Source organism: Lutra lutra, chromosome 8 (genome assembly GCF_902655055.1).
Source record: "Lutra lutra chromosome 8, mLutLut1.2, whole genome shotgun sequence".
NCBI lineage: Eukaryota > Metazoa > Chordata > Mammalia > Carnivora > Mustelidae > Lutra > Lutra lutra.
In genome coordinates this window covers 92,658,275-92,685,534 of record NC_062285.1, presented here as the reverse complement: position 1 = coordinate 92,685,534, position 27,260 = coordinate 92,658,275, and the positions used below count along the sequence as shown (strand labels likewise).

The 27,260-nt window shown below is 42.3% G+C and overlaps 1 protein-coding gene across 4 annotated transcripts in view; it reads right to left on the bottom strand.

Annotated features, from left to right (window-relative positions):
• TBC1D30 (TBC1 domain family member 30) overlaps positions 1–27,260 on the bottom strand; it is an 81,785-nt gene that overhangs the window by 24,325 nt on the left and 30,200 nt on the right. For 2 of the 4 annotated variants that reach the window (XM_047742244.1, XM_047742241.1), the window contains exons 3-7: positions 11,234–11,295; positions 10,652–10,717; positions 8,760–8,885; positions 6,335–6,520; positions 284–452 (exon numbers count right to left, since the gene is read on the bottom strand). In XM_047742244.1, coding sequence (XP_047598200.1) covers positions 284–452; positions 6,335–6,520; positions 8,760–8,885; positions 10,652–10,717; positions 11,234–11,295 — 609 coding nt within the window. Of the gene's footprint in view, positions 1–283; positions 453–6,334; positions 6,521–8,759; positions 8,886–10,651; positions 10,718–11,233; positions 11,296–14,668; positions 15,346–27,260 lie in introns of those variants that run through there. The other 2 variants (XM_047742242.1, XM_047742243.1) reach the window with 2 other exon arrangements.

Sequence of the window (27,260 nt, the reverse complement as noted above, 5' to 3'; positions counted from 1 at the left end):
TAGGGAGCAACGTATCCTGTGAGGTGTCCATCCAGGACTGGTAAAGTACTCAGTTCTTGATGGACTTCCTAACCAGGACCAGTCTGAGGTTCAACACGGGGCCCTATGATTTTTTTTTCAGTTGTGTTTTTGTTCTCTAACCATCTATTTCAATGCACCAAATGCTCATGAACAGAAATACCTGAATACAAGTATTTCTGCGCAAGGTCTAGGCTCAGGGGGGACAGTGGAATTGGGGGAGTGAAATATTCCCAGGGGTGTAACGGCGCCGAGTCATCACTACCTCCACTTTCCTTGTTCGCAGTTCTCTGAAGAGTGTCCAGGTGCTGAGATAACTCAGGGAGCTTCAGGCTCAAGAGATCCCTGAAGACAGCCATGTCCACGGACAGAGCCCGGAGGTTATTGACAAAATAGCTTTCAGGAAGTACCTTATCAATAAGGTAAATCATAATCTGAAGAAAAAGATAAAGAATAAGATCGCTTCCTAAACACTGAGATCCCAACATGTCCCAAATAAAAGGAACATATCAAAAAATGCAGTTAGCCAAAGCACACCATCATTCCAATGTGTCAATACTGAATGTTCTGGACTTCCGTGGCTCATCTCCACGCTGGGTGAGGAGCGAGAGGCGTAATTATTATTATTTTTTTTTTAAAGATTTTATTTATTTATTTGACAGAGAGAGATCACAAGTAGATGGAGAGGCAGGCAGAGAGAGAGAGAGGGAAGCAGGCTTCTTGCTGAGCAGAGAGCCCGATGCGGGACTCGATCCCAGGACCCTGAGATCATGACCTGAGCCGAAGGCAGCGGCCTAACCCACTGAGCCACCCAGGCGCCCCAGAGGCGTAATTATTAAAGGAACTCAGACCTACAGTCCACTGCTGTCTGAAGTTTCTAGATGGGCCACCAGACCTGAGTTCAGCCCCTAAGGAGCTGTGCTGGTACAAGGCTCAGCCTCACTCAGTGATGGAGCCCGAGCTCCATCAGCAGCGAGCAGCAATCCCATACTGGCTCCCTGGTGGCAGCACAGTTTCACAACCTTCATATGAAAACCAAGAGCTGAACCATCATAAACCTCACCCCACCCCGCCTCAAACGAAAGCAAGTCTAGAGACGCACTTAGCATCAACCTGGTTATTGGAACTGAGAGTGGCTTTCCATCCATTTTCCTCTCCCAGGACAACGCAACAAGGACTTTGTTTGAACATGTGGTACTTTCAAAGTCTGGATTTCTTTCATAAGATTATCTCACAAGTTCTTCAAATTACTATTTTCATTCTTACTTTTCTATTTGTGTTACCTTTGCTAAGATGTCAAGAACCACCAGAATGACCCAGCAAAACACACAAGTTCTGTGTGTCAATCTCTGGTCCTTACTCTGTCAGCTCGTATCCTCTGCTGTGCTCCTCCTCCCTAGAAGACCACTCACTCCCCAGAGCACAGGAAAAACAAAATTAAGAATAAAATCATAGCTGGCCCTATATCATGGTCTCACATTTTAATTTTCAGTCTAACACAAAACTCTATTTCCCAAGAAAATTATCTCCCAGACCTGACAAGGGCCCATCTTTCCCTCATCTCTGGCTTCCAATTTCTACTTTCTAGGGTCAGTGTTTTGACTAAGCCAATAAGGACTGGGCCATTCTCTTGAGAGAGTCCCTCTGAGACCTTTATTACAGGGGGAGCTGAGCAATAAAAGGAGAACAGTAGATTCAATCTGTGTGGAGGAAGGAGGTCCTGGAGGGACTAGGGCCAGCTGATGAGGGGGTACAGATGTCCAGCAGAGAAGACTGCCCTCTCTGAGTAAGGAGAAGAGGGATGGCCAGGCTCACAAAGGCAATATTTAAAGGTAATGGTCTATTATGGCACTTTTTATCTAAGGATATAATACTGAGAGAGATACTTCAGCTTTTCTGAAGAAATGATGATCTCTCAAAATTACATGAAACAAGAAAAACAAAAATTTGCAGTTATCATAGTAATTCCTGTGACACACTGAAATTCTCTGTCCAAAGGCATCTCAAAGTCTCACATAGGGCATCAGAGACGGCCGTGTGTCGTGCTAGGTGGGTCACTACTCCCACTGATACATTTTGAAGACCACACATTAGATCTTTTTTTTTAAAGATTTTATTTATTTATTTGACTGACAGAGATCACAAGTAGGCAGAGAGGTAGGAAGAGAGAGAGGAGGAAGCAGGCTCTCTGCTGAGCATAGAGCCCGATGCGGGGCTCGATCCCAGGACCCTGAGATCATGACCTGAGCCGAAGGCAGAGGCTTTAACCCACTGAGCCACCCAGGCGTCCCCAAGCATTAGATCTTTTTAAAAAAAATCAGATAAATCGTGGCAATAGAGCAAAAATAGTGTCTCCAATAAATGGTGCTGGACCAATTGGACGTCCACATGCCAAAAACTAAATCTAGATACAAACCTTACACTTTCACCAAAAAATGATTCAAGAGAGAACGCAGACCTAAATGTAAAATGCAAAACTATAAATCTCTTAGAAGATAACCTTGGGTATGGTTATGACTTTTTAGATGTAAGAGCAAGGACATGATCCATGAAAGAAACCATTGGTAAGCTAGATTACTTCAAAATTAAAAACTTCAGTTTTGTGAAAGACAATGTCAAGAGAATGAAAGGACATGCCACAGATTGGGAGAAAATATTTGTCAAAGGCGTATCTGATAAAAGACTGTTATCCAAAATATACAAAGAATTCTTAAAACTCCAAATAAAATAATGTGACTAAAAATGGACCAAACAGGGGCACCTGGGTGGCTCAGTGGTTAAAGCCTCTGCCTTCGGCTCAGGTCACGATCCCAGGGTCCTGGGATCCAGCCCCACATCCGGCTCTCTGCTCGGCTGGGAGCCTAATCCCCCACCCCACCCCCGGCTACCTCTCTGCCTACTTGTGATCTCTGCCTGTCAAATAAATAAATAAATCTTTAAAAAAAAAAAAAATGGACCAAACAAGTACTTTGCCAAAGATGCATTCAGATGGGATAGAAGAAAAAAAAAAAAAAAGATGGGATATAAGCATATGAAAGAATGATTCACATCATATATCATCAGGGAAATTCAAATTAAAACAGGACATCACGGCACACACCTATTAGAATAGCCAAAATCCAGGGGCGCCTGGGTGGCTCAATAGGTTAAGTCTCTGCCTTCGGCTCAGGTCATGATCCCAGGATCCCAGGATCAAGCCTCACATCAGGCTCTCTGCTCGGCAGGGAGCCTGCTTCCCTTCGTCTCTCTCTGCCTGCCTCTCTGCCTACTTGTGATCTCTCTCTCTGTCAAATAAATAAATAAAATCTTAAAAAAAAAAAAAAAAGAAAGAAAGAAAGAAAAAAGGAAAGAAAGAAAAAGAATGGCCGAAATCTGGAATGCACACAACACCCAATGTTGACAAGGATGTGGAGCAACAGAAGCTCTCACACATCGCTGGTGGGAAAGCAAAATTCTACAGCCACTCAGGAAGACGGTTTGGTGGTTTCTCACAAAACTAAATATGCTTTCACCATCTGATACCAGCGATCACTCTCATTGGTATTTACCCAAAGGAGCTGAAAACTCATGTCCACACAAAAACTTGTGCACAGATGTTTATAGCAGCTTTATTTATATTTGCTGGAACTTGGAAGCAGCAGACGTCCTTCAGTAGGTGAACAGATAAACCGTGCATACCCAGACAGTGGAGTATTATCCAGCACTAAAAATAAATGAGCCACCAAGCCATGAAAAGACAGGAAGGAACCTTACAGGCTTATTACAAAGTGAAAGAAGCCAATCTTAAAAGGCTACATACTGTATGATTCCAACTATATGACATCGGGATAGAGCAAGAGATCATAAAAAGATCAGTGGTTGCCCAGGTAGTGGGGGCTAGGGGGGAAAGGCGGGGGGATAACCAGCAGAGCACAGAGGATTGTTAGGGCAGTAAACACACTCTGGATGAATATTATAACGATAAAGATACGTCATTAAACATCCGTCTGACCCACAGAATGTACAACACCAAGGGTGAATTCTAATGTAAACTATGCAATTTAGGCGACTATGACCTGTACCAGGCAACCTGTGGATTGTAATCCATGTTACAATCGTGGATTGTAACAAATGTACATTTGGTGGGGAATGTTGATAGTGGGGAAGCTGTACACTTGTGGGAGCAAGAGGCATATGGAAAATCTCTGTACCTTCCTCTCAATTTTGCTGTGAACCTGAAACTGCTCTAAAAAAATTACATATTTTTTAAAAGTAAATAATGAAGGAGCCTAAACATTTTAACAAATAGTTAAAAACAGTTACTAAGAAAAAACAGTAAGTGCTGAAAAGCACGCAAAATGGTTTAACTACTTCTCAAATAAACTATTTACTTGTTTAATAATTAAAACTTGCAGGGGCCAAAGTGGCAGCTAAAAAACACTGACCCCAATATTTTCCCTTGCATCTGAAGTGATTCTTCATGAATCCAATCTTCCTCTGCATATTCAATGTCTAACCACAAGATTCTGAAATGATGATGATGTCATTTCATCTCACGGAGTTCGTTTTCTTAGAGGCAGAAATATAAATATTCAGTTCCTCAGCTTTATCTCATCCATCTTTTTTATGTGAATTTTTAGTTTGTCAAGGAGTTTCTTTCATGATTTGAATGGCAAGTATTTCCCTGCCCCCAGACCTCTCCACCTCACTCCTAACCTGAATTGCTTATTCCAACTTTTCAACAGTCCTTTTTATAGTCACAGAAATAACATCTGAAAGAACAAAATCAACTAAAGCTGATAGACTGAGCAAAACAAAGGCTTAATAAAAAATGTTCTGAACTCATGTATTTGATTTGTCATTGGCTCCCCTCTCCCCCACTTAATGTGACGAAGAAGGAGTTTCAGAGCTGTTTCCTGAAGTACAGGAATGGAAAAAATGAAAGGGTGAATACAGACTTAGACTAGGTCAGGCTGGGTTTATAATTAATTCCACCATGGTGCATATAAAACCTGGAGGAACATTTGTTTATTTTTCCATATGACATTAGTCAGTGCCCGGGAATATCACTAAGGTATTTATCGCAGTCAAACACAAGGCTGGGGCCGGGGGAGACTCCTGAAAACAAAGACTGAGTATCCATCCCATCCATCACAAAGCATTTACAACCCATAGCAGTTTGAGGGTTCAATTATGAATTTGCAATCCCATACTGCCCCAGGCTAATAAGCAAGCAGCCATCCTGTGCATGTGAAATGCTTCATTTCTCATAAAGATTATTTCTGGTGACTCACGGACTCCATTCCAATTTATTAGCTTAAATTGTTTGTAACCCATCTCAAAGTGTTTCCAGAATGTTTTTACTGATAAAGGTTCCAGGCATTGAAGATTAAAAGATAATAAAATATAATTCACTTCCATAACCTTTTTCCATGCAAATACCTTCCATCATATACATGTACTCTCAGCTTACCTCCTCCATACCACTCCCCATCTATGAGATAGTAAAGCAATAAAAAGATCCAACCGGAATTAAACATAACTTGTGGAGCAGGCAGCTTCTAACATGACGACCTTATGACCTCCACCTCTTGATAGTCACATTCTTATTGAGCCCTTCCCCTTGAATAAGAGCTGGACCCAATGACTGGCTTCTAATGAACAGAATAAGGCAAAAAAGATGGAATGCAGCTTCTGGTATTAGGGTACAAATCTGCAGTTTAATCTCTCCTGCCTTGCTCATTCTCTTTTACTCTCCTACTCACTCTGAGGGATGCCAGCCACCTTGTTGTAAGATAGAGACATGGCAAAAAACTAAAAAAGGTCTCCAGCCAATAGCCAACCAGGAACCTAGGCCCTGGGCCAGCCACCTGTGAGGAATTAAATCTTGCCAACAACCACATGAACCTGGAAGCGAATGCTGTCCCCAACTGAGCCTTCAGATGAGGCTGCGACCCAGCCAACAGTTTGGATGACACAACAATATGACTTAGAGCCAGCTACAGTGCACCCAGGTTCCTGACTCAAAGAAACTGTGAGGTAAATCATGTTTGCTATTTTAAGCCGCTAATTTGTTACAAATCACGAAAAATTAATACAATTCATATTCAACTTGCTTTAAAAACGTGATGTTTTATCTATGGGATCAAAAACAATCATTCTCCTTACATCTGGCAGATATGTGAGTCCGTCACTTGACCTGGCTTTAACATGGGGGAAGTGGTGATTATGGGTCATTACAAGGTATAGCAAATGGCCATCAGGGAAGAGGAATGACAGTTCCAGTATTTCACTCTCAGAAGAATTTCAACTGCCCTCTTCAGAGCCGCATACTCACCTTCAGTGCATCCCCTTCATTGCCTTCCACTACTTCCAGAATTAAAGCAGCCAGGATGTTAAAGCCTTGGCAGTACCCAACATTCTTGTTCCATCGGGCATAGGCCAACAGGACCCGTTTTAACACAACCCTGTCCTGCTCAGCCTCCTGGCCACAGTAGGAACTGCAGCCTGTGCGGTGAAGATCCTGAAGAAGGCAAACAATATTTTTTTTAAATGTCTCCTTATAGTCTCTCCAAAAAATGCCTTTAACTTTGTCTCAGCATTAAATAGAATCAGATTATCAGCATGGATTTTTAGCTTTTAAAAATGTTTATGTACCCTATACACATGGGCCAAGACAATTTTTAAAATTTTCTTTTCCCTAATGTTTTCTAATATGCTAAGATACATTTTTTTCCCAGTTTTTTTGAGATGTAGTTGACTTAGAACACTGTCAAGAGCAATTTCAGTCAGGCAAATTTTCTAACCTTCTTCAGAATTTTCTGTCAAAATTTAAAGTATTTCCAGAATTAATACAAAAGTGACTCAATTAACAGAAATTACATTCTATTTCTATATAAACTGAAAGTTTCTTTTAATACTATGTCTCGGATAAAATAAGAGTCATTTCAATATATGCGTGATCAGTGCTAGTATTATTCCTTTCTCTGAAATGAGATGTAATATTCAACTATCAAAACTCCAAATAATATTAAGGAGCAATATCAAAATAGCAAAAAATGCAATAATGTAGAGAGACAGGAAAATCACTCTGTCCAAGACAGAAAAATCTATCCAAATTATTTTATAAATTTGTATAAAAAATAAACATCTAGGGACGCCTGGGTGGCTCAGTTGGTTGAGCAGCTGCCTTCAGCTCGGGTCATGATCCCGGTATCCTGGGATCGAGTCCCGCATCGGGCTCCTTGCTTGGCAGGGAGCCTGCTTCTCCCTCTGCCTCTGCCTGCCACTCTGTCTGCCTGTGCTCACTCTCGCTCCTCTCCCTCTGACAAATAAATAAATAAATAAATAATCTTTTAAAAAATAAATAAATAAACATCTATCATGCTTTAGTATTTAATGAAGGCAATATATATAATTTAATAACTAAGCAGAGACTATGATTTTCAGGAGCTAATGTCATTTTACTGACACAGCATTCACTTCAATGAAAAAAATTAAAGATCCTCTAAATAACATGATTGTTATAAAATGTATACTGCCTTAACTCACAATTTAAACAGAAAGAAACCTTTCAAACATGGAATACTTCATCTCTGAGAAACAATCTGAAATTCCAAATAAACGGCTAAAATATGGACAGCACCCAGGCTTTATAAACATACAAAATAGAATTTCATCATTCTTTTTAACATTTGTCTGAAACGGACTGAGTTAGATCATAAAGCAGCTCCTTTCATAGTTAGGACTTCTTCATGAAAAAAGTATCTTCAAATCTGTCAAAACCTTAGCCAAATTCTGGTGGCCAAAATTAATGAGAGACAATTTCCCTTTTAAAACTCCAGCTTAGGGGGTGCCTGGGTGGCTCAGTTGTTAAGTGTCTGCCTTCGGCTCAGGTCATGATCCCAGGGTCCTGGAATCAGAATCAAGCCCCTCAAGCCCCCCAAAACCCCCCCATCCCCACTTTCTAACCCCCCACCCCATCCAGGCTCCCTGATATGCTCCCTGCCCAGCAGGAAGCCTGCTTCTCCCTCTCCCACTCCCCCTACCTGTGTTCCCTTGCTTGCTGTCTATATGTCAAATAAATAAATGAAATCTTTTCAAAAAATAAAAAATAAAAATAAATAAAACCAGAGCTTAGCATTATACTGTAATGAACTCATATAAAACCAAAAGCCATGTGTTAGAGGCTTATGTAAGAGAACAAGAGTGGGATCAAATTGAATCAGCAACCTTGGCTTTTGGCAACAGACCCCAATCAATTGTAATAATCCCAGTAGGCAAACCACAGCTGTCTCCACAGCTGGCTTGAACCCTTGACCATCTGGTTTTAAGTAGACCCATCAGTCAATCTGACTATCTTCATAAATTGGCAGTTAAGAAATTATCAAAGATCCTAACACGAACCCACTCTAACATGAAATATACTTAACTTTAAATTTCACAACCTGTAACTTTCATGTAAAAATCCAGCTAACAGCACTGACCCATGCTAAAGAAAGAAAAAGAAATTTCAATCTCCTATCAAGTGAGCAAGTAAATAGAATATGAATAGGAACATTTTCTTCTTACCACCAACATGCAAATTTATGAAAACAAGACAGAGTCAAAGTTCCCATTAAAAGGCTGTTAACTAACGGAATAAGAAAGCAGAAAATATACGGACATTCAGACCATTAGGTTTGATCCTCTGTCCAGGGAACATCTGGCTCTTAGAAACCTCCTTCCAAGTCAAAACAACAGGTGAAACTCAGGGGCCTTACCTTGACTATCTGAATTCCCATCGAGTCATCATCAGGATTACTCCTTTCGTTGAAAGTGAAACGCATGGTTTTGTCCCAATCAATAGCTATACTGTGCAAATACTGATCTGCCAAAGTCAACCAAACCTAAAATATTAAGAGATAAAGAAGAATCCTAAAGTAAAATATATAATTTCACCTTTCTTTATTAAAAAAAAAATAGTTATTGCAGCTAACAAGAAAATGGGAACAGATCCACATGTAGAAATCAACTTTTCATTGAAATGTTTGCTATACTGAATTGCACCAATTAGGGTCTTTCATTTATTATTTCCATTAATATTTGTTGACCTTCTATTAGGCACTAAGTAATGATTCAGCCATTAGGGAGGGATACTGTTAAGGAAACAAAAAATTTTTTCAACTCTTATCTCAGTTCACTGGATTAGCTATACTATCTTCTGAGCTTGTTATACTTGGCTTGGAATCACTCTCTGTACTTGGACATTCGTGGAGAATGGGTCTTTTTTCACTGTGGAGCAGCCTCTGCCTTTAAATCATCCCTCAGTCTCTCTCACACACACAAAACTGACAGATGGGGGTCCCATAATGAATAACTTTTTTTTTTAAAGAGTCACTGGATATTTTTATTCCTTTGATGACTTTATTCCAAAAAGCTCTTTCTGTAAGAAACAGGGGAACCCCCAATGTTCAAATTCTAAAGGTATTAAGACTAGGTTTATACTGAGGGTTGCTGGAGGGGAGGAGGGTGGGAGGGATGGGGTGGCTGGGTGATGGACATTGGGGAGGGTATGTGCTCTGGTGAGTGCTGTGAATTGTGTAAGACTGATGAATCACAGACCTGTACCCCTGAAACAAATAATACATTATATGTTACTTAAAAAAAAAGACTAGATTTGTAAATTAATATATTAAGAAAGCACTTCAAGTTTTTGTATTTGAACATAATTTAGCAGGAGGTACACTGATCAATATCCCCAGCCAGATTTTTCTCCCAAGCATGAGAACCACATACCTTATATTCAATCTAAGGAATCCATGTCCACTTAGTCTTCAAAATACATCTAGACTCTGACCCCTTTTCTCCATCTCCACTATGGCAACCCTGATCCAACTTGCCTGAATTACCCCAAGTCTTCCACTGATCTCCCTGCTTCCGCCCTTGTCCTTCATATTATCAAGCCAGGGAGGTCCATTTAAAATATAAGTTTTATCATGTTACTCCCCAGCTCAAAACTTCCCAATGCTTCCCGTCTGAGACTGGGCAAAGCTCCTACTGCAGTTTCTAATGTCGACATGACCTGCCATCTCGGACCCCCATCACATTTACCTCTATGACCCTCTCTCCAAATGCTTTCCCCTTGGTTCACTGTGCTCAGCACCCCCAGTGCCTTCCTTGTGCTTGCATACTCCGGAGACAGAGACGATCTCATGGGAGGGTGCTTCCTGTTTGGAGTGCTGGTCCCCCAGGTAGCTCCCCTCACCCCTGCTCACCACCATCAGGGCCCTATTCAAATTTTACCTTGCTATTTAAAATGCCACCTCCTTATCTCCATTCCCCCACCCCCACGGCTCTCCTTTCTTTCTCTGCTTTATTTTTATGCATGGCACTTATCACCATCTGACATACTTTATATTTTATGCATTGTAAACTCCGTGAGGAGGAAAATTTGGGTCTGTTTTATTTATCCTCCCACTCCTATATCCTCAGGACCTGGAACAGTACTTGGCATAGAATCGATAATCAATAAATACTTACTAGATGAATAAATCATGAAGAGAGACAGCCTTCAAATTACTAAATCTAGAATGTTCTTTTGGACATTTCAGACATTTTAAAGAGGAACAGAGTGCCGATCCTTTTGTATTTTAGCCCTTTGAATCCCCCTTACCTTTCTCCTCCATTCCTTTGGTATACCTGTTGACAGCCTGGCAACTGCCTTCAGAGCATCATACCACTAGGAACAGAGAAAAAACATTGGCAAAGTGATAATATTGACCTGGATAAGCACTTTTCAACCTTTTTCCTATTCTGACATCCAGAAAGTATGAGAAAATTTGTACAGCACACTGAGGTAAACAGAGCTTCTTTCAGCCAGGCTCCAAGGCCTGCCCACCCCCCCACCCCTCCCACCCCGAAGTCCTCTTAAGACACCTGAGACCTGTGTCCACACACAATGGCTGGGAAGCTCTAGTTCAAAACAAAAACATGTATTATGGATTCAAAATAATAGATATCCCGTTTTTTAAATTTTTTTTCACACTGCACCATTAATAGCAAGTTCAAAATTTTTCGTTGCAGGTATAAACACAGGCCATTTATAAGCTCATAAGTTAATTTATCTATAATTTTAAAAACTGACATGCCTTATGTGTAGTAAAGTATATGTTAGTTTTCCTACTTCGAGAATATACCCTGTGTGCCTTGTAGATTCCCCCAAATAAGAGTATTTTCAATAACCAAAAATAGTTACCTGCTGAAAACCATTTTGACCTAAAGATGGCTCAAGAGTGAACTTCAACTTTGTATCAACTCCTAAAAGAAAAATATATAACTGTTATTTTGGAAGAAAATACCAAGTTAGACCAAAAATAAAAGTAAAAATTAACCTGATTCTACTGAATCATCATAAATTTTTAGAACATATATTTTTTGCTAAATTTTAGTCAATTTTGTTAAAATAAAAGGTAACAATATTGATTTTTAAAATAGAAAAATATCCTGTGGCCACTAGAATGAAGCTTATCACATAGAATGGTGGCTTCCAAAGCTGTCTGGAGTAGTTAAAAAAAAAAAAAATGATACCACAGACTTGGAGGGAGAGGGAGAGAATCTTATGCAGGCTCCATCCCCACAGCAGAGCCCAGGCAGGGCTAGATCTCAGGACCGTGAGATCATGAGTTAGGTTGAAACCAAGAGACCGTGGCTTAACCCACTGGGCCACCCAGGAGCCCCTCAAATCTTTATCTTTAAAATGAGGGTAATAATATCTATCTCAATAGACTGAGTGTTGTGATGATTAACTATAAATCACCTAGCACAGTATGATTTATATTTATGAAATTTAAGAAGATAATTCTCTACTTACAGAATTTGTTTTCTAAGACATGCATGAACTAAGTCGATGTAGGAAACCTCAGTGAAATATTAAAAGTTATGAAAATAATGTCACTGCCTTCTCACTTGTGGAATAATCCACGTTAACAATCTTATTTAGAGATTTTCATGTATCTTAAAATTCTGTCATGATACACTTGCTCATTGAAGATAAAACAGTTGGTATGTTTAATCATAGACTACAAGCTAAAAATATAACTGAGCTCTAATTCCAAGTTGTCTACAACTTTAAATAAACTTCTTTGATTCCAGTCCCAAATCTAAGGAAGAAGAGAAAATAAATAGGAGAATATATCAAGACAATGTGCTTATAATATACAAAGACTATATGCAATATTCATATTGGGCTCTTATGAATCCCATGTTAGATGTGTGTGCTGTTGTTCCTGAAGGAAATAATATCAAGGATGTCTGGTGGCTCAGTCTTTAAACGTCTGCCTTCGGCTCAGGTCATGAACCTAAGGTCCTGGGATCAAACCCAGTGTGAGGCCCCCTGCTCTATGGGGAGTCTGCTTCTCCCTCTCCCTCTTCCCCTCCTCCACTGCTGGTGCTTGCACGTGCACTCTCTCTCTCTGTTGGTGCTTACTCTCTCTCTCATTTGCTCTCAAATAAATAAAACAAAATCTTTAAAAAATAATAAAATCAAATCTGAAAATGTTATTTTTTCCTACAATTTGAAAATCAATCAAATCATATTTCAAGTCATTTTTTAAAGATTATTAAAAGTTCAAGGATCAAGATATATCAAACATTATTAACAGCATTTCAGTTTTAAAATTTATGATTCTCATTTATGACAGTATTTGCTTCTAAGATGTTGACTGCAGATTAGGCATACGGAAAACCTCCTGACACTTCCACTGCTTAGGAGTTGGTATGTAGATAGAAACTATCTTCAGAATTTAGAATTACAATAAATAAAGTAGACTTGTGGACTCAAGCAATATACGATTTGCCCAAGCCCATGACAGTATGCAGATGCCCTTCTTGGAAGTCCTAGAAGAGTACTGTGAATACAAGACTTGGGTCCTAGATTTCTAAAGTCAAGCTGTGTTACAGAATCCCAGGCATCCAGTCAATGCCCTGATATGTCTTTTCAAAGCTTGAAGACCACAAGCATATTCTGCCTGAAAAGATTTCCTTCCCCAAGGGAAGTACCCCCTCAAATTCTAATCTCTCTGAGATTATTTAAATGAAGTCCTGCTTCCGTGCAGAGCAATGACACAATGGCCACATGATTGCCTGCAGCTGGGGCGAATGATTTAAAACACACTTTGTTGTAAGGTTGCTGTCCAGATGCGGAGTGCTGAACGGAGGAGCATGTCGTCATGACTTTTGCTTTATTGTAACAAAGACAAGAAAATTCTGTCCGCGCAGAGTTATTTCAACCGACCTAAAATCTCTGGATTTCCTGACCGTATGACCGAATATGCTCCCTTTGCTTTTTCAGAGCACCTGCTGGGCATCAGGTGCTGAAAACCGGCTGGGGTTAGTCTAAACCACAACTATTTTCTCACGATCTAAAATGAGTCACAGGATTTAACTGGAATTGATCATTCACCACCTGCATGCGATAGCTGAAATCAGGTCATTTTCCCTCTTTTCTTCTAACTGAGTAAGGGAGGGGAGAAGGTTTATGTTTCATCTGATAGTTACGGCTGTTCCGGATTCAGAAATACAAAACACTTTTAACGTGGGAAGAAGCTTTTTTTAAGGGTAAAGGAAGATGGTGAATAAATACTACAGTCTCTGCAATTAGACACTTCCTTGGGGAGAAAAACAAAGAAACCACAAGGTTCGTAAAGGCAGTCAAGCGTTCCACCCTTTGGGGTTCCGCGCCTCGTCATATTCTCTCCTGCAGCCTCAGGATAGCAGGTTCCCGATGGCGCAGGGAGGCAGGGGCTCGGGGAGGACAAAGTCGTCTGGAACCCCGCTGGGGACAAGCGAGCAGCGCTAAGCACCGATGAGAGTGCAGCCGGCTCCCTCTGCGGCCACCCCTTGCTAGAAAGCTCTCTGCCCCAGGCGCCCACGCCAGGGCCGGGCCCATAAAACCCCAGGGAGGGATACTGGGCGGTGGAGCAGACGCGGAGTTATGCAGCCTAGAGAAGCAGGGATGTGTAAACACAAGCTAGCAGCATAAAGGGCCTAGCCTAGCAAACAAGGCGAGCTCCCGGACTTTGGCTCTAAGAAAGAATCTCTACTTGCAAGAGTGTTTCCTACCCGTTCCCCACACGGACACACAAATTAAAGGCTCCAGGCGAGCTGACCCTGGCACTCACGCCGCACAGAACCTCAGGAAAATGCCCCCAATTTTTCCTTCGCAGCCGCTGCCTTCCCGTCCGTCCCCAAGTATCAAATTTGTGCCTTTCTCCACCTCACGCACCTCTTTCAAGATCTGGCTTCCTGTGAGCCGAGAGCACAATTGGTTGCGCGGCCTCTGGTGGCCCAGGTAGCCGCGGACACTTCCCCACCACACGCACAGGGACGAGCGCGCCGCTCGCCCTAAGCTCCCGGCACAAATAGGGCTAGACCGCGCACAGGCCGCGGGGTCGGGACCCGCCAGCGGTATCGGGTCCTCCCAGCCTTGGGAGGCCGCTGCCCGCGCCCAGGCCTTCGCCCGCCCTCTTCCCTCCCAGACCGACCCAGCCCCGCCTGCGCCAAGCCGCGGTACCCTGCACCCCGCGGCCCGCAAGCGCTCCCCGGCCTAGGCGGAGTCCAACTGAGGCAAAGGCACCAGTTCCGGGGCGCCACGCTACTTTCCAGTGCCCCATCTGCAGCCCCGGGTCCTCACCCGGCTCCAGGGTGCAGAGCAGCCGGGGCGCGGTCCGAGAAATGCAGCTGCGCTTTTTGAGCACATTGCTCAGGATGGTGCCCACGCCGCCGCCGCCGCCGCCGCCACCCTGCCGCTTCAGGCATCTCCCTCCGCGCCTCAGGGAGCCGGTCAGCTTGTCCTGCCGCATTCGAGAGCGCTCCGGGCTCCGGCGCAGCCGCCGTCCGCCTGGGTCCCCGCTACCCCGCCGGCGTAGCGGCTTCGCGCGCGGGACTTGGCGAGTCCGCTTAGCCGAGGGGCCCTCCGGAGCAGCGAGAGTGCGGCCGGCGCCCGACGGTGGAAGGGACCTGCGGGGCACCGCAGAAGCCGCCGAGCGCGGAAGCGGTCGGCAGGCATCTGCAGTGCGGAGCCTGCACGGCTGAGGCAGGAGACGGCTTGGGGCGGGGAAGAGGGCGGGAGCGAGGGAGCGCGCGGGAGACGAAGGCGGTGCTCCCGCCCCCAATCCCGGCATCACTGTGCGCAGGCGGGGCGGCCCTAGCTCTCCAGCGCCCGGCGGGCTCCTGGCATCTGCGCCCCGGAGCCGGGAGCCGCAGAGCTGCGGAGCCTGGAAACCCCGGAGCCCGGGAGCCTGGGAACTGGAGAGCTGCCGGGGGAACAACTGCGCCCAGGGACCCGAAGCAGCGGGAGATTGCTTTGCTCTTCCCAAGATCTGGGAGGAGCTGGAGGGGGGCACCAAAGAGGGCAAGTCTCAGGTGCAGAATAGCAGAGAGATGCAAGAGTCCACCTAACCAAACAGCGTCAGAAGAGACAGCGGCCGGAAGGATGAATCTGGCAGTGTGGCAGAGAAGCTGGCAGATGGTGAAGCACAAGCTTCATCCCAAATTGTGTTAAACTCCTAGCAGCTTAGACAGGCAAGGGAAGCACGTAAAAAATAATAATAATGGTTCTTTCTCTTGGAAGAATAGCCTTTAAGAAAAAAGTGTTCACATTTAAAAACAGTGGGTTTTTTTTTTTTTTCTTTTTTTTTTTGAAGTGCTTCCTCCTCTCTCCATCCGGAGATTAAGTAGTTTAGAACTATTAACTATCACTACTGGGTTTTTTTTTTTTTAAGTCATTCTTAAACCATGACATTAACCAATCCAATATTAATCATAAAAATGAATGAGGAATAAGGAAGGAAAGGATGTGTAAGGAAATAGAGACATTTGTATTTGCTAATATTTAGAAAAGGAACACTACATGGATAAACCAAAACTAAAAGATATTTATATGGGAGGGAACAGTGTGGAATAAAGAGGAATGGAAAACTGAGAGGTCTTCTGGATGCACCTTACATAGTTTGACTCTGGAATAACATATTAATAAAAAGAAAAAATGAAAATGAATGGAAACAAGTGAACCTAACTGAATATCCTGTTGACGGCACAAGAATACAGGGAAGAATTAGTAAGTTGCTTTAGAATACAGTATTATGACTGTACATCAATGGTTCTATATATTCCAACAGCAAATTGAGCTGCAAGGAAATCTTAAATGCCAACAAGTAGCATTATTGTTATTTGATATTGATTTCTTTTAATTCTTATGTATGCTATGGGATAAAGCAAATAATTGTTACTGTCAAAAGAAACCAAGATCTTTTCAGTGTGAGAGGAAATACAAGTATACAAAGAAATTAAGGGTTTTTAAATCCTGCAATATTATATTTAAATTGGAAATACTAGTATGAACTTTTTTTTAATGTCTCGAGACATTTGTCAAATGTCTTTAATTTTCTTTTTTTTTTTTTAAGATTTTATTTGAGAGGAGAGAGAGAGGGAGAGAGCTAGCAAGCCTAAGTAGGGGTAGAGGCAAAGGAGAGGGAGAAGCAGACTCTCCACTGAGCGGGGAGCCCTAGGACAAGGGGGAAGGAGGCTCCATCCCAGAACCGGGGATCATGACCTGAGCTGAATGCAGCTGCTTAATGGACTGAGCCACCCAGCGTGCCCCTTTTTTTTTTTCCCCAAAAATACATACACAGTTGAACTTGAACAAGGAACAAAGGGGAGTTAGGGGGGTCAACCTTCCTCTCTCCCCTCCCACAGTGGAAAATTTGCAAATAAATTTTGACCTAATAGCCTACTATTCACCAGAAGCCTTACCAATAACATAAACAGTCAATTAACTCATATTTGGATGGGGCACCTGGCTGGCTCAGTTGGTAGAGCATGCAACACTTGGTCTCAGGGGCCTGAGTTCCATGTTGAATATAGAGCTTATTTTAAAAAAAGTTAATTCCTGAAGTGCCTGAGTGGCTCAGTCAGTTGAGCGGGGACCCTTGATTTTGGCTCAGGTGATGACCTCAAGGTCCTGGGATCTGCCAGGCAGTGTTGGGAGTCTGCACTGAGTCCAGAGTCTCCTTCATATTCTCCCTCCTTCTCCCTCTCCCTCCACCTCTGTCCCTCCCCCAGCCAACAAGCTCTGTAAAATAAATAAATAAAATCTTTTTAAAAATTAATTCCTATGCAAACTTTTGGGGCACCTGTCTGGCTCAGTCAGTAAAGCATGTGACTCTTAATCTCTGGGTTGTGAGTTCGAGCCTCACATTGGGTGTAGACAGTTACTTAAAAATAAAAAAATTTAAAAAACACTTTGGTGTGTTTTATGTATTAAATATGTATTCTTACAATAAAGCTAGAGAAAAAAATCTTAATCATTCAGAAAATGTATTTACAGTACTTCTTGAAAAAAATCCACTTATAAATGAACACAGTTCAAACCCATGTTGTTCAAGGGTCAACTCTATATCCCCTGAGTACGGTTAGAACTAATGAACACCTACGGCACCCAGGTTGTGGTCTCTAAAAACTATTCCCCACTAAAAAGATTCAGGGCTTCTTTGAAGTCTGATTCTAGGACTGAGCCTGAAAAAAGTACAAGATGAGCCTAAACCATTTTTGATTAGCTAAGGAAGTAAGGAAGTGCTCCAAGACTAATGGGGTCATGTCAAAAGGACATAAGAGCACATGAATAGGCTACTATTAGCCAAAGATGGACAATTTTGAGCCTCAAAAACAATGGCTGCTATTGACTGAAAAGTATTGAGTATTTTTTAAATGTATTCCTAGTGAGACTCTACAAGAGCTGGAAAAGAAGTCATTCTTAATGACTCCGGCAGACTTATTTGGTAAGCAGTACATTCTGGGCTTTGTGAAGTAGCCCCAGAATTTGAAGACAATGTCAGAAGTGACACAACTCTAAGCTTGAAATGAACATTTCGTATGTAAGAATCTGTTAAAATGAGATTGTTAACCTGCAAAAGTAAACGCGGCTCAGACAGGGTTTGAGCTACTCAGTTACGTCTGCCCCACCAGAGGAAAAGTCCTTTGAAAAGGCAATACTTTGCCTCATCACTTGAGAAGATGAAGTCATTGTTTAACCTGGTCATGATTAACTGTTTGGCTTAGATTTCCCAACATTTTACACCAAGCTCGGGTATAAAAATCTATCCTTCATCAGCCTGATGATTTCATAGTTTCAGTCCATGTTCATTTCTTTAGCTTTCTCTTAATTTTAATAAAATTAAATTGATGTCCGTTGACTATTCCAGCCTATCTCAGCTGTGCTGAGAACAATAACAAAAAGAGAATGATGTTTGGCTTTGGCCAATTTTTTAGAGGGCACCCCAGGCCCCTGGGGGTGAAGATGGTGATTAACGGCCAGAATCAAAGGAAGGGAACTGGAAGGAGAGGGAAAATCCAAGAAAACAAGCAGATGTCTGCATGTACAGTCTCGTCTTCCAGAGTTCTCATCTGCTCAAACCTTAGAGGGTTTTGTGTTCTCTTTTAACAAGGGAAGCTATTCACACTCCGATTCCAGCACTGGGCCAGCAGGAAAGACAGCCTCAGCAGCCAAGAGGAGGAGCAATGGGCGCTGCTCTACAACACTGCCTCTGGAGTGGAAAGGACATCCAGCTCCCAAAGCTGGCTGACATACACCGCGCAGACCATCCCCCTTCCTTTGGCTCAGACTCCATGCTCACCAAGCGAACACCGAATATCATCTGACTCCCCCTAGATTTTGCTGCTAAGAAGAGAATGTACGGACCTATTAACAGCACAGTCAATACACCTGAATCTGCTCATCTCTCAGGGAGCTGAGGAAATCAAATTTCTGGACTGCCAAAGCTGAATCTGGACGCCAGATTGCCAAGCCACCTAGATGTGTCATAGCTGACAAAAAAACCTCTCCTTGAAACTCTTCCTCAGTTACAATAGTTTTTTTTTGCCATTGGTAACGGGGGCTTGTTGATAAAAATTCTGTTTTTACCTCAGATTCATCACAAGGAAAAACTGACTCTTTAAAAAGAAAGTCTGTGGGGGGGTGGGGCGGCGCCTGGGTGGCTCAGTGGGTTAAAGCCTTTGCCTTCAGCTCAGGTCATGATCTCAGGGTCCTGGGATCGAGTCCCGCATCGGGCTCTCTGCTCAGCGGGGAGCCTGCTTTCTCCTCTCTCTCTCTCTGTCTGCCTCTCTGCCTGCTTGTGATCTCTGTCAAATAAATAAGTAAAATCTTAAAAAAAAATACTTAAAAAAAAAAAGAAAGAAAGAAAGAAAATCTCTGGGGTGCCTAGGTGGCTCAGTCAGTTAAACATCTGACTCTTGACCTCAGCTTAGGTCTTGATCTCAGGGTTCAGAGCTCAAACCCTGTACTGGGCTCCATGCTGGGTGCAGAGCCTACTTTAAAAAAGTTTCCTTGAAAAATTCCCATTCCCATTCTAAACTACACAGAAATGGAAAATAGAAAAAAAAATTGAAAGTTCCTATTACACCAATAAGTAGTGAAGGAATTAAGAAATATTATTTTGTTTACATTGGAGAGGAAAGCCAAGATTGCCAACTTTTATAGCAACAGATAATTAAAATACACTAAATGCACTAAAATACAATGGTCTAAAAGCAGTCATGGCACAAGCCTAGTATTAGGCTTATTTTGTGACTCATAGTTTCTTATTCATGTCTGGAATATTGTTTTCTAGAAGCAAAAGATGTCACCTGAAGTCAGCTTGCAGCGGAAACAACGCCAGCATGGACTTTGCTTAAAGCTCTCGTGTGGTGAGATTTCCAGCCAAGGCCAACTTCACATCCCTCTTTACTAATCGAGTGATCTTTACTAATCAAATAACAGTGAATTCACACTTGGGCAAATCGTATCTTGGCCCAGTCCAGAGCACTTACAATTGAAGCTGAATTACAACTGAGGCTCAGTGAACCCTTCACAAGGATTTTCCTTGCGTTGCTGAAGGAACACCCTGCATGTCCCAGACAGTCCAGTCCCCGTGGGCCATCCCCAGAGAGGGAAGTTCCCGGGCGCACCCAAGAAGTAGGGACCGTTGGGCTACCCCGGCACCTTCAGGCCTATGAGCTAGGAGTGAGGCTTCCTTGAGAGTAAACTCTCGCTTTAATGGGAGAAGGGGGAAGAAGTCAAAAGGAACGGAAAGCCCAACTTAAGGAAGAAAAGCTCTGTCCCCAGGGGCTTCCAGATGGAAATCAGGTCTGGGACTCCTGGATTTCCTAATGCTGCTATTTTTATTTCACAGTAAAATCTTAAAATAAAAAGGGCCTACGTGCTTATCTTCAGGGACTGCACAGAACAAGCGGTGACAAGTACCAAGAGAAAAGGCCCTGGAAGCCTGCTTTGAGGAGAGAGAAAAACCACAGGGAGCTGGCTTGCTTGGGGGAGATGGGCCTGGAGCTCATCCTCCCGGTGGCAGAGTCCCAGGGCAGTTGTTCGTGACCGCACAGGTCTCTGGGGGTCAGAAGAGGCCTCGGCAGCTCTATGGTGTCTCCCAGTGGGTAGGGAGTGGGCACGACGTCTTTGCACTCCTGCTAATAAAAAGGGTAGGGGTCTGGTGGCATAAAGCCACTAGTCTCCTCTCTGCTCTCCCCACAGCTTTGGAAGGTCTGTGAGCAACTTCTGAATAGCAAAAATAACATCTCCCCTAAAGGGACGGTAACTGTGGCCAGAACTGTACAAAGGTGACCCTCTCCTCAGACCTCCCTAAAAGGAAGGCCATAATAAGTAGTTCCCTCATCCTTATCCAGGATGAAGCCCACACGCTATGAGCTCATGGTGACGAGCTTCATAACCATTTTCCCCTCATGAAAGAGGCAGAGGAAGAAGCAGGAAGAAACTGAGGGGGAAGAAAAACCTTACAGTTATCTGACCCATCACCTTACATACATGGGAACATTTCCTTTTCTTTTTGTATGATTTTCTCCCCTCAGTCATAAAAACTGATTTCTCTATTTAAATACAAGCATCCTTGGGGCACTTGGATGGCTCAGTAATTAAGCATCTGCCTTCGGCTCAGGTCATGATCCTAGGGGCCTGGGATCGAGCCCCACATAAATCAGGCTCCTTGCTCCGCGGGAGGCCTGCTTCTTCCTCTCTCACTGCCCTTGCTTGTGTTCCCTCTCGCTCTGTCTCTCTGTCAAATAAATACATAAAATCTTTTTTCTAAATAAATAAATACAAGCATCCTTGAAGACCATCAGGTGTGGCTTTTGTATTTGGTTTACTTCAGAGAAAGGATTCTATCAAGCATGAAACAGAGAAGCTTTTAAATTCCAATACCAAATCAACTCAGCATCTACTTCTGTCTTGTAAGAGTCCCTGTTGATGCTTCCCCAAGGCCATTCCCTTTAATCAGATATTTTCAAGAACAAAACCACTCCTCACATTCCCCCCAAACACACTGAAATATTTTGGATGAAGTATTTTAAGAATAATCCATTTTAGGGGCACCTGGGTGGCTCAGTGGGTTAAGCCTCTGCCTTCGGCTCAGGTCATGATCTCAGGGTCCTGGGATCGAGTCCCGCATTGGGCTCTCTGCTCAGCAGGGAGCCTCTTCCTCCTCTCTCTCTCTCTCTCTCTCTCTCTGCCTGCCTCTCTGCCTACTTGTGATCTCTGTTTGTCAAATACATAAATAAAATCTTAAAAAAAAAAGAATAATCCATTTTATCTACAGACCAGAAATTTTTAGATCACAAACTGATATAATAATTTAATTCACAAGGTGAGTGGAAGCCCATTTCAGGGTACCATACTGGAAGTGTACTTAAAATCCTGCAGCCACGTAGGTCCATGTAACCTCAGATACACAGCCAACCCAAAATTTTAGAAACCATCATATTATTCCTCTTGGTCTGTTATCTTCTGTGAAGCATTTTCTTGCCTCAAAATAACTGAAACTGATGTAATACTACTTCAGGTAGATTTATGTGGCCCATATAAAAACATCTTTCTATTTCTTTTGTTTATCTAGTCATTCATGAAATAAACATTTATTTGTCAATTGCTATTGGAAAGGCGTTATGCTATGGTCTGTGGGAAATAAAAGTATGAATTTAGTACATTTACTACCCACAAGAAACTTATAGTTTACTGAAGGAGAGACAAAGTGGATATTGATAAGACAGTGTGACAGGTTTCAAATACTACTATGAGAGGGCGCCTGGGTGGCTCAGTTGGTTAAGCCTCTGACTCTTCGATGTCAGCTCAGGTCATGACCTCAGGGTCTTGAGATTGAGCCCGAGTTGGGCTCCTCGCTAGGTGTAGAGTCTGCTTGGGATTCTCTCTCTCCTTCTCCCTCTGCCCCTCCCCTGCACTTGCTTGCTCTCTCCCTCTCTCTATCTCACAAAATTAAAAATAAAATAAAATACTCTGTGGGTATTTAAAATACTACATGAGTACTTAGAGGGGTAGCATTTACCTTTACCTCCTCCTAAGCATTATATATTTACCTCCTCCTAAGGATTATATATTCTTTACCTCCTCCTAAGGATTATATATTCCAATGTTTTCCTAGGCTTTGTTTCACTGAGCTATAATATTTCCACTGAAAATAAGCCAAGGACAAAGCTCATCTCTGCTCTTACCGTTATGGTATTTGGCTCTTTGCTTCCACACCAAGAGCAGAACTGAAGACTTGCACCATTGCTTTAGAAGATGAAATCATGGTTCAAGCTAGTCATGATTAACATTTTGTGCCAAACCATCCTAAGATTCCTCTGATCCAGTCCAGGGATATGAAAGGAGAGGGTTTCTGATACCTATAGTTGTAAGTTAGTATGGCTTAAAAATATATGTTCAGAGAGAGGAGAAGGGTCATGCCTTGGAAAAGAACTTGCTTAATTTTGATGGTGAGGAGAGAGGAGATTGGGAAGGAGAGATCAGAATGGACATTAATGTTGGCCCGGCTGGCCTGGGAGGCTCAGATGACTCAGAGAGAAGATGTAGAATGTATGGATGAATGAGGGAATGTGTGAAAGCAGTCTCTGCACCTCCTACAGCTTTCCAGGAGGCAGTGTGGTGGGTCACAAAAGCACCACCACGGAAGGCAGGCAGATAAGGTTAGAATTCTAATGCCCACACTCACTGGCTCAATGTCCCTGGGCGAGATCATTAATTCCTGGGTTTCTGTTTCCTCACCTTTAGAATCAATGATACCAATCTGCGTTCTTGTGAAAATGCAATGGTGTGACAAGTCAAGAGTCTAGCACACAGTGATGCAGAGCCGGCATTCGATACATTTACTTTTGGTGTCCTTTTTTTCTCAGCACTTGTTGTTAGTGTTATTACAAGATAAAGGTTAGAACCGCTAGAGGGTGGTCCATCCAGATGTCTGCCCAGCAAAGGACCCAGGACCGGATCCACAGGAGAGTCTGACTGGCCAGAGCACCTCACTCAGGTCCTCCCAAGACGTTCCTCTTTTGCCTTCTTATCCTAGTGCCCTCACCCACCCACTAAGAATACTGAGATTAGCCTCATGTGTACTCCAAAGGACCAAGTCAGAGTCACAGGGAGGCAGATAGCAAAATTAAAGAACGCTCTAACTGTACTAAAACATTGAGCCTCAGGAGGTCTTAAATGTCCTGTCCTTTACAGCTCCCAGGCTGCACACCCAGCACTTAGGAACACCCTAGAAGGACATGGAAAATGAGGTAAGGTTCCACAATCAATACCAGTATAATAGCTTCAACTTAACTGATATTCAGATGCTATTACACTGTAAGAAGTCCTCGATCCAATATGATTACCACCTGTGATACATAGAGAATACAATCTGGGTTGTTATATTTTCAGGTAAACTGAAATTTAAGCAAAAAAAAAAAAAGATCCTTTTGGATTCAGTCCTCATTAAGAATATCTTTTTTTTTTTTTTTAATTTGACAAAGAGAGAGCAAAAGCAGGGGGAGCAACGGGAGAGGGAGAGGGTGAAGCAGCCTCCTCACTAAGCAGGGAACCTGATGCCGGGATCATGACCTGAGCTGAAGGCAGATGCTTAACCAACTGAGCCACCCAGCTGCCTCAAGAATATCTTAAAATGTATTATTATACTTTCTTGACTTAAAAAGAATGTTCTGAGCAAACTGAATTTTTATGTATTTATTAAGAATCTTACATTATCTTTAGATCATTATTTTTATCATATAAGAGTCCAAGACAGGTATTAGAAAGGAATTCCAAATCTTGTTAGGAAGTACATTAAAAGGAAATTGATTATCCCCTGAATTACATGGGTGACAGATACTTGGGAGTAAGAGGAATTTTATAGTATATCAAACAACCCAGTCCTCAGTGCAGCCTATCTGGTGATTTACATTCACTTTTAGCTCTACCTTTATAAAAGATTTAGGGATCCCTCAGTGTATCCTTGGGAATGGTCATATATGTGTTCTAGCTTTTGAAAGTCAACCTAAAGTTTTGGTAATAGAGAGAAACTCTTAAAGAAGCAGACAGCTCTTAATAAATACACTTTCTCTGTGCTCCTTCTGCTCTTGAAGTAATACAAATGTGGCCTATTATACTCTTGCACTTGATACAGCAGCGCTGACACCTTTAATTACCATTGTCTTTAGTCCCAGCTTACACAGAGAGTCACTTGGTAATATGTCATTCTGGCCTAATGCCAGAATCAATCAGATATGCCAGTTCCTAGCGAGGGAATAGATTGTCCTAAAACAAGGAAAGTTTCCTCTGGTTTCTCTAAATTTTAAACCTTCCTGATCCTTGAAAACTAAGTACCACCATGTATTTTAGAAAAAGTCTAAGTAATTTTCTAGCACAGGGCCTGATACAACATAGACACTCAGTAAACACTGTGGGTTTTTTTAATTGCCTCTATGACACACAAAGAATATCAGACCACGGTCCTGGATTAAACTTTTAAAAATGATACCTGCATGAGGACCCGAATGGACATTTTTCCAAAGAAGACATCCAGATGGCCAACAGACACATGAAAAGATGTTCAACATCACTCATCATCAAGGAAATGCAAATCAAAACCACAATGAGATATCACCTCACACCTGGCAGAACAGCTAAAATCAAACTGACAAGAAATAATGAGTGTTGGCGAGGATGTGGAGAAAAAGGAACCCTCGTGCCCTGTTGGTGGGAATGCAAATTGATACTGTCACTGTGGAAAAGAGTATGGAGGCTCCTTTAAAAATCAAAAATAGAAATCCATACAATCCAGTAATTCCACTACTGGGTATTTACTCAAAGAAAACAAAAACACTAATTCAAAAAGCTATAGGCACCTCTATGTTTATTGCACCATTATTTACAATAACCAAGATACGGAAGCCATCTAAGTGCCCACTGATATTCAAATGAATAAGGAAGATGTTGTATAAATATACACTGGTCCATTACACAGCCGTGAGAAATGCGATCTTGCCATCTGTGACATGGATGGACCCAGACGGTGTTATGCTAAATAAAATAAGTCAGGCAGAGAAAGACAAATACTGTATGATTGGGGACGCCTGGGTGGCTCAGTGGGTTAAGCCTCTGCCTTCAGCTCAGGTTGTGATCTCAGGGTCCTGGGATCGAGCCCCGAATCGGGCTCTCTGCTCAGCAGGGAGCCTGCTTCCCCTTCTCTCTCTCTCTGCCTTCCTCTCTGCCTGCTTGTGATCTCTGTCTGTCAAATAAATAAACAAAATCTTTAAAAAAATAAAAAATAAAAATATTGTATGATTTCACTCATTTGTAGAATCTAAAAAACAAAATGCATGAATAAACAAGCAAAATCAAAACTATAGAGAACGGATGGCTGCCAGAAGGAAGGGAATGGGGGGGAGATGGGCAAAATGGATGAAGGAGAGTGAAGGATGGATGCAGGTTTCCAGTTATAGAGTGAATAAGTCATGGGAATGAAAGGTTCAGCACAGGGCATATGGTCAACGGTACTGTGATAGCGTTACACTGTGACAAATGGTAGCTCTATTTGTGGTGAGCACAGCATAATAGACAAGAAGCTGAATCACCATGTTGTACACCTGGAACGGATGTGACATCATGCACCAACCATCCTCAAATAAAAATTTAAACGGTAAAATAAAAAAATAAAAATGTTACCTGCATATCGTGGCAATGACTTCACAATATATACATATATCAAATCATTATGTTGTACACCTAAAACTAATACAGTGTTATAGGTAAATTATTTCTCAATAAAAATAAGTCATTTTTTAGAAATGGTACCTGCTTTAACACCTATATTCCATATGACACACTTCTCCCAACCCCACACTGACTCATCTATGTGTTTGAATTATTTATAGGCAGATCTTTTCCTCTCAATAGATCATTAAGTCCTTTAGTGTAGGGATGAAGTCTTACTCATTGTTGTATCTCTCCCCTCCCCAGCCTGCAGCGAGCCTGGGACTCTGCACACATTTGGTACTCAGTACATGAATGTTAAAAATAAACATCATAAATTCGTCATGCCAAAAAGAGAGCCATACCTTCCCACTCATTGAAAAAGAGCTTTTTATTCAACTACAAGAGAAACAAGCAGCAGATATGTTTATAAACAGTTATTTTGACTGACATTTGTACAATGTACCAAAAAATCCAAAAACACTATTCTTAGTCTCCCTGACAAGTTTCCAAAATAGGTGATGCTCAAATGTCACATACTTGCTCTACATATCAGATGAAAGATGCTCTTGAAATGCTAGATATAGGGGCGCCTAAGTAGCTCAGTCAGTTGAGCGTCTGCCTTCGGCGTAGGTCACAATCTCAGGATCCTGGGATCAAGTGCCACGTCAGGCTCCCTGCTCAGCGGGGAGTCTGCTTCTCCCTCTCCCGATGCCCCTGCCCCCCCACCACTCCTTCTTTCTCAAATAAATAAATACAATCTTTAAAAAAAAATAAAAGTGAGAAAAGCAATGCTCTAAAAATAAGGGGAAAAAACCTTAAAAAAAAAAAAAAAGAAATGCTATATATAATGGCAGTCAGCACAATATAGTAGCTAAAAAGCACAGACTCTAGAACCAGCTGCCTGGATTTGAAACCTGGCTCTACCACTCCGTTGCTACGTAACTGGGGTAAACTCATTGTCTCAATTTCCTCATCCACAAATGGGACCATTAAAGTACCTACTTCATAGGAGTTATTCTAATGATCCAATGATACAGGCAAAGCACTTACTACATTGTCTGGTCCACAGTAAGCTCTACATGAATATGATCAATTATATTGGGGTTTTTAAAAGATTTTACTTATTTATTTGAAAGAGAGAGACAACTTGAGAGAGAGAGACCACAAGAGAAGGAAC